Source organism: Myotis davidii, unplaced genomic scaffold (genome assembly GCF_000327345.1).
Source record: "Myotis davidii unplaced genomic scaffold, ASM32734v1 scaffold93, whole genome shotgun sequence".
In the NCBI taxonomy this organism is placed as follows: domain Eukaryota; kingdom Metazoa; phylum Chordata; class Mammalia; order Chiroptera; family Vespertilionidae; genus Myotis; species Myotis davidii.
In genome coordinates this window covers 3538187-3550051 of record NW_006292095.1, presented here as the reverse complement: position 1 = coordinate 3550051, position 11865 = coordinate 3538187, and the positions used below count along the sequence as shown (strand labels likewise).

At 40.8% G+C, this 11865-nt stretch overlaps 1 protein-coding gene across 2 annotated transcripts in view; it reads left to right on the top strand.

Annotated features, from left to right (window-relative positions):
* The window catches only part of IDO2 (indoleamine 2,3-dioxygenase 2), a 49608-nt gene that overhangs the window by 14900 nt on the left and 22843 nt on the right, over positions 1-11865 (top strand). The window contains exons 2-3 of one of the 2 annotated variants that reach the window (XM_006765556.2): positions 2739-2834; positions 10627-10746. In XM_006765556.2, coding sequence (XP_006765619.1) covers positions 2739-2834; positions 10627-10746 — 216 coding nt within the window. The remainder of the gene's footprint in view (positions 1-2738; positions 2835-10626; positions 10747-11865) is intronic. The other variant, XM_006765555.1, reaches the window with a different exon arrangement.

Genomic DNA, 11865 nt, shown 5'->3' with positions numbered 1-11865 from the left:
CCGTGTTCTCCACATCCTCACCAGCACTTGTCATTTGTTAATTTGTTGATGATAGCCATTCTGACAGGTGTGAGATGATGCCTCATTGTCATTTTGATTTGCATCTCTCAGATGATTAGTGAGGCTGCTGGGAGCGGGTGGCTCTTCAGAAATAAATGGCCACTTAGTTCTGGACGGTCAGGAATGTCTCAGTGCTGGACTCCTGGTCACCTCTCCCCGACCCGCTCTCCTCCACAGCTTCCCCCAAGACTCCACAAATCTGCACCTCCACCTGCACTGCAACCATGAGTGAGTGTTTTATTTGAAAGGTCATATGAACTGGGTTTAGTGAATAAAAGGGAAGACAAAACAGAGGCAAAACAACTGCGTGACTTCTAGTTTCTCCTCCTCCCCCACCCGCCGCCCATCATCACATGGCTCAGGAAGCTCTTCAGGATGCTTTTCTGGGCTCAGCCTCTCATGGCTGTGGACTTAGATTTAGAATCCCCTGCTGCCAGCAGCCCTGTGGATTTCCTTTCCACAGTTGAATATTATGCCTGTCTCTAAGGGACACGGACTTGGTGCCATGCAACTTCCTTCTGACCTACTTGGCTCAGTGGTCTCACAACTCTCTCTAGCCCAGATCCCAGGCCTGGCTGCAAATTGTCTCACCAGCTGTGTCTACTTTCCCAATTCTAGGTGGATGTTCTTCGATTTAGATGCTCCTTCTATCTGCTCCAGGATAAGGCTCAGGACATGTCTGCCTAATTGGCCACCATTTTCCCATCCCTTTCCATTGATTTTTTTCTAGTCACTCCCTCTTATAGTCACAGACTATAAATGGCTTAAGATTCTCATTTCTAAGTGGTGACAGCTTTCAACACACAAATGTCCCCTTTCCTAGTGACTATGGCTCTCCTAGAAAAGTAATTTACATTTATGGTCTCTATTTTTTTTACTTCCTCAGCACACTAAAATGTAAACCCTGCTTCCATGACCATGACTTGGATTTGCCATATATATTGAATGACTAATAGATATTAGTGACTTCCTGTTTTGGGTTTTTGTTTTTTCTTTTTCCCCAAAGGGAACAATCTTACTATAAGTTTCTAATGATGAATTTGACCTTCTGAATTTCCTACTTCTGTGAAAGCCTCTCATGTCATGACTTCCCTAGGGTAATTCTCCTCTGACTCACTGAATGGCTATAAATGCCTTTTTGATTTGTATTGCTGGATTAAGTTCCTCTGTCTTATAAATACCCCTTTTGTGTTCTAGGCCTCCTTCCCCTTTCACTTTGCAACTTCTCCCCAAATGACCTTATACATTTTTGTGGTTTTAACCACATGTGGAATTATTTCTAAAGTTATGCTTCCTAGTTATATATTTCTAATATCAATTATCTCCTGAACTTCAAATTGTATGTATGTCCAAATGCCCAGTATACAAACATATTTTAAAGTTCTACATATATTTTAGACTGTATCTATCTAAAAAATAAATTCACCATCTTTATACCCTCTCTTTGAGTTCCTCCTGCATTTCTGTTTCATTGTGTGTTCCCACCAATTCATTCAGTCACCTAATTCACAAACATGAAATCATCCTCACCTCCTTTTCTTCTTATCCCAGAAATACAATATTTAGTTGTTCATATTGTGCTCTCAAAAAAGAGACCCAGACTCTGGAATAGATCAGAGTTGGGAAACATTTTTTCTAAGAACCCAAATAGTAAATACTTTAATCTTTGATACCAAATAGTTTCTGTTGCAGCTACCAATTCTGCTGCTGTAATAGAAAGTAGCTATAGACAATTTGTAAACAAATGAGTATGGTTGTGTGCCAATAAAAGTTTAATTACAGTAATAAGTATAGTTTACCACTTCCAGGAATTGAGTCAGGGTTGCTGAAATCCAGTCTATGTTCTACTTAGCTAAATCATGGGCCCAGAGTGGGCATATAAAGGGTGCCATGGGGTTAGGAATCATCTTGTTTTTAGCATCCACACCTCAAAATTTAATCATCACATCATTTTATTTTTACTTTCAAAATATCTTTTGAATACATGTCTTCTCCTTTCCAAATTCATTTCCATCACCTAAGTTAGTCCTTGAACGGTAGTTCAAAGACTTTCTAACCTTAATGCATATCTTAAAATCCTACAGACAAAACAAACTTTCTAAAATTCAAAATAAAAAAAAATTAGATCAACTTACATTAAAAGAAAATTCTTCTGTAATCTATAAAAAGTACATTTGATCTGATTTTGTAGTCTCATGTTCCATATCATTTCTCTTGATCTTTATATGCTAGTAACATTGGATTATTTATAGTCCCCAAAACACTGTTATTTCTGTTTATCCACAATCCCTTCTTTACTGCCTTCCCATCTTCAAATTTCTACCTAGAAAAGTCACTTTCAAATTCTACAACTGGCCCCAACTGGCCTATTTCTGCATATATTTCCCTTTAATTGCCCACAACAGCTGATAGGATTAAGAACATTTTCCTCTTTGCAAGTTCTTAAGCTTATACACACATTGGTGATTAAGTATATTATTTTTAGATATATCTGGTTACATTTTTTTTCTGTTAGTAGATCATATGTTCCTTAAGCACAAGGATTATATATTAGTCATCTGTGTGTCTGCAGTGCTTAACACAGGGCCCAGGTTATAGTGAAATCTGACAACAGCTACTCCCAGAAGCTGCTTCTCAGAGAAGTCTAAAATACTGAGATGATTCTATTTTGAATGCAGAAAGAACTTCCAGATCATTACAGGCCTTGGATGGAAATTGCCAACAAACTTCCTGAATTGATTGAGAGTCACCAGCTTCGAGCTCAAGTGAACAAGGTATATATAAGTAGTTATTTTACTTTTCAACCCTTTCTCACCACCCTATTAAAATCCTCATGCTGCTGAAACCAGTTTTGCTCAGTGGATGGAGCGTCGACCTACGGACTGAAGGGTCCCAGGTTCGATTCCGGTCAAGGGCATGTACCTGGGTTGCGGGCACATCCCCAATACTGGGTGTGCAGGAGGCAGCTGATCAATGTTTCTCTCTCATCGATGTTTCTAACTATCTCTCTCCCTTCCTCTCTGTAAAAAATCAATAAAATATATATTTAAAAAAATCCTCATGCCACTTTTTCTTCTCAGCATTGTGGAACTAGGTGAGTTCACTTAAGGACACCAATCATTGCCATTGAGTTTATTGACCCAATGTTCTCACGCTTGCTGAAGGGCTGAATAACTTGTTCCTGTTTTGACACATGTGTTTCCCTAAAATTTCCAGAAACTGCATAAAACAATTCCTGGAACACATTAAGTACTCAATTAGTTTTTTTTTTTTTTTTTTAAATAAGTCCAGCTTGTGTAGCTCAGCAGTTGAGCATCGATCTATGAACCAGAAGGTTATAATTCGATTCCCAGTCAGGGCACATGCTTGGGGTTCCAGGCTGTATTCCCAGTAAGGGGCATGCAGGAGACAGCCTCTCAATAATTCTCTCTCATCATTGATGTTTCTAGCTCTCCTTCTCCCACTCCGTTTCTCTCTGAAATCAATACAAAATATTTTTTTAAATGAAGACAATCTGGTTGGGATCTGTAGGCAAGTTGCTGGGTAAGGTTTAGCTGGGAAAAGACCAGCATAGAAATGCTCACCCTATGTCATGTGGTCAATGCTCCCCTGCTTCTGAGTGAGTCCGCCTTGAATGTGCCAGAGGGGTCTCACAGAATAGTTGAGTCAAGAGAATTTCTGAGTTATAAGGTTAGTGTTGTCAGATTCTGGAGGGATGATTGATAAATCTATAAATACATATGGGATAAAATGAGAAATATTTGCCAAAAGTATAAAAGGAATAAACAGTGAAAGAATGACAAGAAGGTGTAATAGGAAGAACATGGATTTTGATTCCGGAACACCTCAGTTTGAATCTGGTTTTTATCAGTTAGTTGCTACATAACTTTGAACAGTGACTTAATCCCTGTGCTTCTGTTTCCTTATTTATAAAATGGGAAAACATGCTGGTCTGATTGAATTGTTGTGAAGACTAAATTATTTTTGGAATAGCTTTTCGGATTTCCTGTCACACCATAGTGTTCAATATACATTTGTATTTCTCACTAGTCCCTTTGCATCTGTCTTAGTCTTACAATTCAAAGTGCCATGTCATTTCAAAGAAACAAGAAATGTTTTCTACTCTCCAAAATTCTCCTTCACTGACTATTACATACTTAATGTCCATAATTAAATATTCATTTAAAAAGACTCATTGAATGTCTGCTAGTCACAAGATTTGTTCAATATACATTTGTATTTCTCACTAGTCCCTTTGCATCTGTCTTAGTCTTACAATTCAAAGTGTCATGTCATTTCAAAGAAACAAGAAATGTTTTCTACTCTCCAAAATTCTCCTTCACTGACTATTACATACTTAATGTCCATAATTAAATATTAATTTAAAAAGAATCATTGAATGTCTGCTAGTCACAAGATGAGAGAGAGACATTGTAAAAGAAACGTGAGACACTGTCTCTGGTGCCTATAAAAATGGCAAACCAAACCAAAGAATTTATTTTCCTGTCACTTAAAAGGCCCATTAACATGACCAAAAGAATACAAAAAGAAGAAAAAGGTAAGAAAATATCTGTAGTGCAGGAAAACAAGATAAAATTAAGATAAAATTTTAAGAATGTACATACCATATTAAACAAATCATACTGATCTACAAATGAGTGCATAGTACCCATGCCAAGCACTCAACCAAAGCAGTAAGAAGGCCCCCTCCCACCCTCACCTCGGGGCACCTCTCTCTCCCATCTCAGTACCAGGGCACAAAATCAAGAGGGAGTCCAGGACAGTCTGCAGGAAGACAAATTCAAGTTCAGGTTGTGAACTGCAAGGTCCTTTGTGCCAGGCTTTCCTCAGGCTTTTAATTGATTAAACTGCCATAAGTAAAATGAAGGACTTACTCAATTGGTGCTCCTTATATATTAACTGTCAATGAGAAAAGGCCAGGAGTGTACTGCTAACTTTTGTCCATTGAAAACGTGAGAAGTGGGGAAACAGATTCAGCACAAAAGTGAGATTAATCCCCTGACACTTCCACTGGGCTGAATAGTGTCTCTTTAAAAATCACGTTTCCTCAAAATCTGTGAACGTGAGATTAATTGGACATAAGGTCTTTACAGATGTAGACAAGATCATATTGCATTAGGGTGCACGCTAAATCCACTAAGACTGGTATGGTTAGAAGAAGAAGGGAATTTGGACACAGACACACATGGAAGAACACCACATGAAGACAGAGGCGGAGATTGGAGTTGGCATCTACAAAATACACCGAGTTGCTGGCAATCACCAGAGACTAGGAGACAAACAATGGAGCAGGTCCCCCTCCCCCCTGCCCCTGAGCCTCCAGAGGAACCAACCTTACAAACACCTAAATTTCAGATTCCTAATTGTGGGAGAATCCATTTTTGCTATTTTAGCTTCCCAATTTGTGTGCATTTGTTAAGGCAGCCGTTGGAGACAGTCTTGGCAGTCTCTATACTACTAATTACGCACAAAACGTCTAACTAGATAAGACCACTTATCTAGAGACTAAGTAATTTGGAAATCAGTCATGAGGAGCAAATTTAATGGCTTCCAGGACCACACATGAAGCTACATACTCAAATATTTGTCCTCTTCTGTCCTTTACTTGGCACAGGCAACATAATAAGTGAGTTTCCTGTTTGGATTTCACAGTATTTTAAGGCCAACTACTTATTCTTAGAAATATGTTTCTTGGTTGCAAATAATAATCTGTACTAATAAAAGCCTAAGTGGTCCTCACGTGTGACGTCATGACAAGATGGCCTCCACAAATATGGCCGCTACAAGATGGCCACCACAAATGGCCTCACGCACAGCAGAGGTGAGGTCAGGTGGCTGCTCTGCCCAGTGAGGCCTGGGGGTCCCATGGCTCCATGTGGCATGGAGGAGGCCAGTCCCGGAGGAGGAGGTGGGCCGCAGAAGGGGAGGGCAGTTGGGGGCCATTGGGCCATCAGGGGAGGGCAGTTGGGGGTGATCAGGCTGGCAGGGGAGCAGTTAGGCTTAGGGGTGAGCAGACAGGCAAGGTGAGTGGTTAGGGGTGAGCACGCAGGCAAGGTGAGTGGTTAGGGGTGAGCAGGCAGGCAGGCAGGTGAGCTGTTAGGGGCGAGCGGTCCCGGATTGTGAGAGGGATGTCCAACTGCCAGATGTCCAACTGCAAGGTTTGGGCCTAAACCAGCAGTTGGACATCCCCTCAGGGGTCCAATATTGGAGAGGGTGCAGGCTGGGCTGAGGGACACAGCCCCCTCCTATGCACAAATTTTGTTCACTGGGCCACTAGTAATAATAATAATAATAATAATAATAAATCTTCTTCCAGGAAAATTTGCTCTCCACACCCTCCTGCCATAAAACACTACAGTCAACTGACTTGCTCACAGGAAGCTAGGGCACTGGAAACATTATTAGGGAAGCTTTATCAGCTACTAATCCTAATAAAACTCACCTCCATTCCTGAACACAAATAAATAAGCCCAAATTATCAAAAGTTATGCAGAGAATGAGTGAGTCAAAGAGCAGGAGGAAGGAACTGTACATTTAGAGCCAATGACCTCCAATCCAAAACAAAATATGAGATCAATGCTTTTAAAATTTTAATGTAATTAATTGAAAATAATTAATTAAGAATTAATTGATGTCTAAGTAATTACATTTACTTCATAAAAATAAGTGAAGTTTCTACATAAAAGAAACTATTGGAAAACAAAGAAACAAATAAAAACAATAGTGAAAACGCAAATAAATTAGAAAAAAATGGTAATTTAGGGAATTCCTTGAAAAACTGTATAAAGCATAAAGCAAAAATGAAATGCCAGTCATCAGAAAAATAAAAATATGTGAAAAAGAGAAATGAGCCCTGACTGGTTTGGCTCAGTGGATAGAGTGTCGGCCTGCAGACTGAAAGGTCCCAGGTTCGATTCCAGTCAAGGGCATGTATCTTGGTTGCGGACACATCCCCAGTAGGAGGGTATGCAGGAGGCAGCTGATCGATGTTTCTCTCTCATCGCTGTTTCTAACTCTCTATTCCTCTCCCTTCCTCTCTGTAAAAAATCAATAAAATATATTATAAAAAAAAGAAAAAGAGAAATGAATGATTCAAATTTTGTCAAATAGAGTTCTCACAAAGTAGTGTAGGTGGGGAAAAAGGGAAGCTTTAAGCATATAAGAATAACATTTTTAAAAATCTCAATTAATTAATTCTATTAGAAAGACAATGGGGGTAAGAGGGCACCAAGACATGCTGGTGAAATTTCTTATTTTCTAGATTACAAAGAAAAATTTGAAAATTTTAATCATGAAGTAATAAAACTGGGTTACTTACAGAATAACATAAGACTCTTTATAATAGTATTAAAAGACAGTTTAACATTTATTTGAATTGCTATAATTTAAAAAATAATCTGGCAACACCAACTACTACAGAGGATATGTACAGAAAGAGACTCTCATTCATGTTGCTGGTGGGAATGCAACATGGTACAGCTACTTTGGAAGACAGCTGGCAAATTCTTATAAAATTAAACATAGGTTTACCGCCTGTCCCAGCAATCACACTCCCAAGTATTTAGCCAACTAAACTGAAAACTTATGTTCGTGGAAAACCTTGTGTGTAAACGTTTATAACAATTTTATTAATAATCACCCAAACTGGAAACAACCAAGATGTACCTCAGCAGGGGAATGGTTAAACTGAGTGCCATGGACTAAATGCTTGTGTTGCTTCCAAATTCATATCAAAACTCCCATGTGATGAGGAGGTGGGACCCTTGGGAGGTGTATTAGTCAGGGTCCGTCCAAGAAACAGAACCAAAATGTGGCTAACACAAATTGAGATGTAAAATACTGGATATTGAAGACTTACTAGAAAAAAGGGACTATTAAATATATTGTTATTTTTTCTATTGACATTGCATTTATAATATTGTAAATATATTGACATAGACAAAAATATTTTTTTAATTAAATTTCACCTTGTTTCTTTTTACTATTTTTAAATGGTGGCTTTTAGAAAAATCTAAATTGCACATCGTGGCTTCCCTATTTGTGGAGGCAGACAGTACTAACTTGAGAGAGCAGGGCTGCGGCCAGAAGAAGGGAAATAGCACCCTGGCTCAGTGCCCGCAGGCTCTGTCAAATACCAAATACCTTATCCTCTCTGACTCCGTGGGTTTGGGGAAAGGGAACCAGCCTGCATGAGAAGTTTTTAGCATTGTGCCTTCAACGCTCTTTAGTAAGAGTCTTAGAATAAATACTTAATAAATAAATGCCATTATAATTCTCAGACTGGTTCCAGTTAAAATGCAACATCTCAGCTCCCCCCTACACACTATGAATGTCATTTAACACTACACACACACACACACACACACACACACACACACACACACACGCAGCACGGTCACCTTAAGTAGGCAATTTTATTTCAGAGCCAGTTTCTAAGAGAAAGAAACTCGCAGACAGGTTAGGAAAGGCTGCCCCCTAGTGGATATAGAGAGAAGGATTCTGTCGGTGAGCCCCCAGCGGGAGCTGCCCCTGGGCCTGGGTGGGTCCCAGCCCACTTGGGGTGTCTGTAACTTGAAAGGAAACCCTAGACACTCGCCGCTGCTCCTTCAGGGGGTTTCTTCGGACCCCGGAGAGGGGCACCAGAGAAGATCTAGACAGGCTGTGTCTAGGGTTGGGGAGGGGATGGAAGAAGGAGCAAGCTGCGGGCGCTGTGCCTGCAAGTGGAGCTCAGGGTCCTGGGTGTCAGCCAAGGCAGGCGGGGCCGGCCCAGGCAAAACTAATAAACTGGCGAGATCTGTTTGGGTATTGCCGATAGTGATAACTAACTTCTGTACAGGGTGTTGCTTCGATGAGGACACCACCTGAGTGACCCGGGAAGGAAACGGGCAGGGAGAGGTTCGGAGACCTAGCTAGGGTCACCGGGAGTGTGGAAACAAGGGTTGGACAACCATTTGGCCCAGCTTAGCTACCTCCCTCTAGGAATGTGGTCAAATTCCGAAATCCATAGGACCTCTTTTGGTTAGGATCCACAGCTGGTTAGATCTCAGCCAGGAAAGAGAGAACAAATACGATCTGACCTCTAACTAAGGAGGTGAATAGCTTTGGCGTCACCCTGGGAGCAACTGACATAGGTCCACCAGCTCAACAGGCTGGGAAAACCTTACTGCCCGCAGCACAGGGCTGTTTTAGGGCTAAAGATACCAAGTAAGCACGGGTGCTTTTATTCATTAATTTTTTTTAAATATATTTTATTGATTTTTTACAGAGAGGAAGGGAGAGGGATAGAAAGTTAGAAACATCGATGAGAGAGAACATCGATCAGCTGCCTCCTGCACACTCCCTACTGGGAATGTGCCCGCAACCAAGGTACATGCCCTTGACCGGAATCGAACCTGGGACCTTTCAGTCCGCAGGCCAACGCTCTATCCACTGAGCCAAACCGGTTATGGCTATTCATTAATTTTTTTATTTATGATTTAAGCTTTTACTTGGGAGAGATACAACCCAATTATTTGAATAAATAATAAGATAAAACCTTATTAACTCCATAAATTACATAGGAATGACAGTTAGATACACAATTCATTCTCTCGGTGATAAAATAAATTTTGCTAATAAAATACTAGTAAATCTTAGCAAAAAGGAGGGTTGAGTTGTTCCTTCCACTTCAGATAAAATATTTTTCAATATCTATTTAAAAAAAGTTATGGTTGAGAGTATTACAGGTATCCCCCATTTTTCCTATGTTGTCCCCCACCATCACCACCCCCCCGCCCAGTACCCACCCCACCCTAGGTCTTCAACACACTATTGTTTGTGTCCATGGATTAGGCATATATGCATTTTAATTATTTGGTTATTCTCTGCCTGACCCCCTCTCCCTTCCCTCTGAGATCCATCCGTCTGTGCTATGCTTCCATACTAGCAGAGGTGCCTGGTTTGTAAATGATGTGATTGTACTCGTAAACGCTGCCACTGAAGCCCTGGCCAGTGTGGCTGAGTTGGATGAGCATCATCCTGGAACCAAAAGGTGGAGGGATGATTCCTGGTCAAGGCACATGCCTACGATTTCAGGTTTGGTCCCCAATAGGGGTGTGTAATGGAGGCACTGATCAATGTTTTACTCTCTCTCTCTCTCTCTCTCTCTCTCTCTCTCTCTCTCTCTTCTTTTCTCGCTCTAAAATTAATTAAAATATATTTTTTCAAAACATTGCCATTGAGGACTCCCATGTAATGAATGATCTTAGTCGATTTAATTATTTTAGGTAACCAAGTGGTCATCTCAGTGATGGAGACCAGTGTCCGGCACAACCATGGGCCCAATTCAGGGACTTGGGTGGGGCTGTTCGGTACTTGCAGAACAATATCATTTGGACTGCCTCCTCCTATCCTGCAGTGTCTGGGATCAGGGGAGAAATGGGTGTGCATGGTTCTTGCATTGAAGTAGAACCCATTCCTTGTACCCAAAGAACCCTTCAAGCCACAGAACCCCTGTGGTCATCCCATCCCCTGCAACTGACCATCTCTGGAACTTCTCTTGAACAGATGCCCCTCCTGAACTGCCAGTTTCTCAAGGGTTACAGCGAACGGCGTCTAGCTCACCTGGTCCTGAGCTTCATTACCATGGGATATGTCTGGCAGGAAGGAGAGGCACAGCCTGCAGAGGTAAGGGATAAATTGATGTCTGTCTGATCATGGGGGAGGTCTGCTGCACCTGGAACATGCTGTCTGCTTGGCACCACAGTGTTTTTCTGGAAAATGAGTCCTTTCTTGTTCTTTTCTTTGGGTGTCAGTTGAAGGGGCGAAGAGCCATTTAAATGAAAGATGGCCTCCTCCTGGCTGAGAGGTTATTTTTTTTTTAGAACTGGTAGCCCTTTTATTACATTTTGAATCTATTTTTCCTCTGTCACCCACTTCCAAGAATGTTTGAAAAGTTGCATTTGAAAGCAAGTTTGAAATCTCATAAAGACTCACTGATAGCTCACATCGGACAGCATTTTGTACTGCTAATACATCAATTGTCTTGGTCAGTTTCCACAGTCCCATAAGGTAGATAGATCTAAGCTGTGTCCAATTTACAGACAGCTGAGGACCATGAAAGTCCAAGGTCAGATGGCCAGTTTATGGAAAGTTCAAAGCCAGACTCCAAACTGTCTAATTTCACTAATGTCAACTCCTTCCTCCAGAGCAGTGGTTCTCAACCTTGGCTGCACATTAGAATCACCTGGGAATCTTTTTAAAATCTGGATTTCTGGGCCTCATCCTCCAGAAATTCTGTTTATTTGTTACTAATGTGTGGCCCCACCCCATAACAAAGAAACAGAATTTCCAGAGGATGAGGCCCAGAAATCTGGATTTTAAAAAGATTCCCAGGTGATTCTAATGTGCAGCCAAGGTTGAGAACCACTGCTCCAGAGGCATACGTTGACATTTACAACACAACTCTCTAACAATTATTGGTTTGACTCTTAACAATTCATGTAAATCTCTTCTGGATCTTTACATAACATTTTACAGTTTCAGCCTGAAACTTGAGACATGAAATCTCTGAGCTCCACCAATTATAGTATAAAAGATGACTGCTTTTCATTTTATATAAATGCATCTTTTCCAGAAATCAGGGAGCCGCTTATGTTCCAGCATTCCATGGTCAAGGGAATGGCCTACACCTGTTTTGTTTGTCTGGTTAATTCTACCTCTTATCTCTCAAGTAGGTGCCTGAGACTCCCTGTGAGAATTAAAAAAAAAAGGAAAGTGACAAAGAAAAGTATAGAGCTGCTTTAG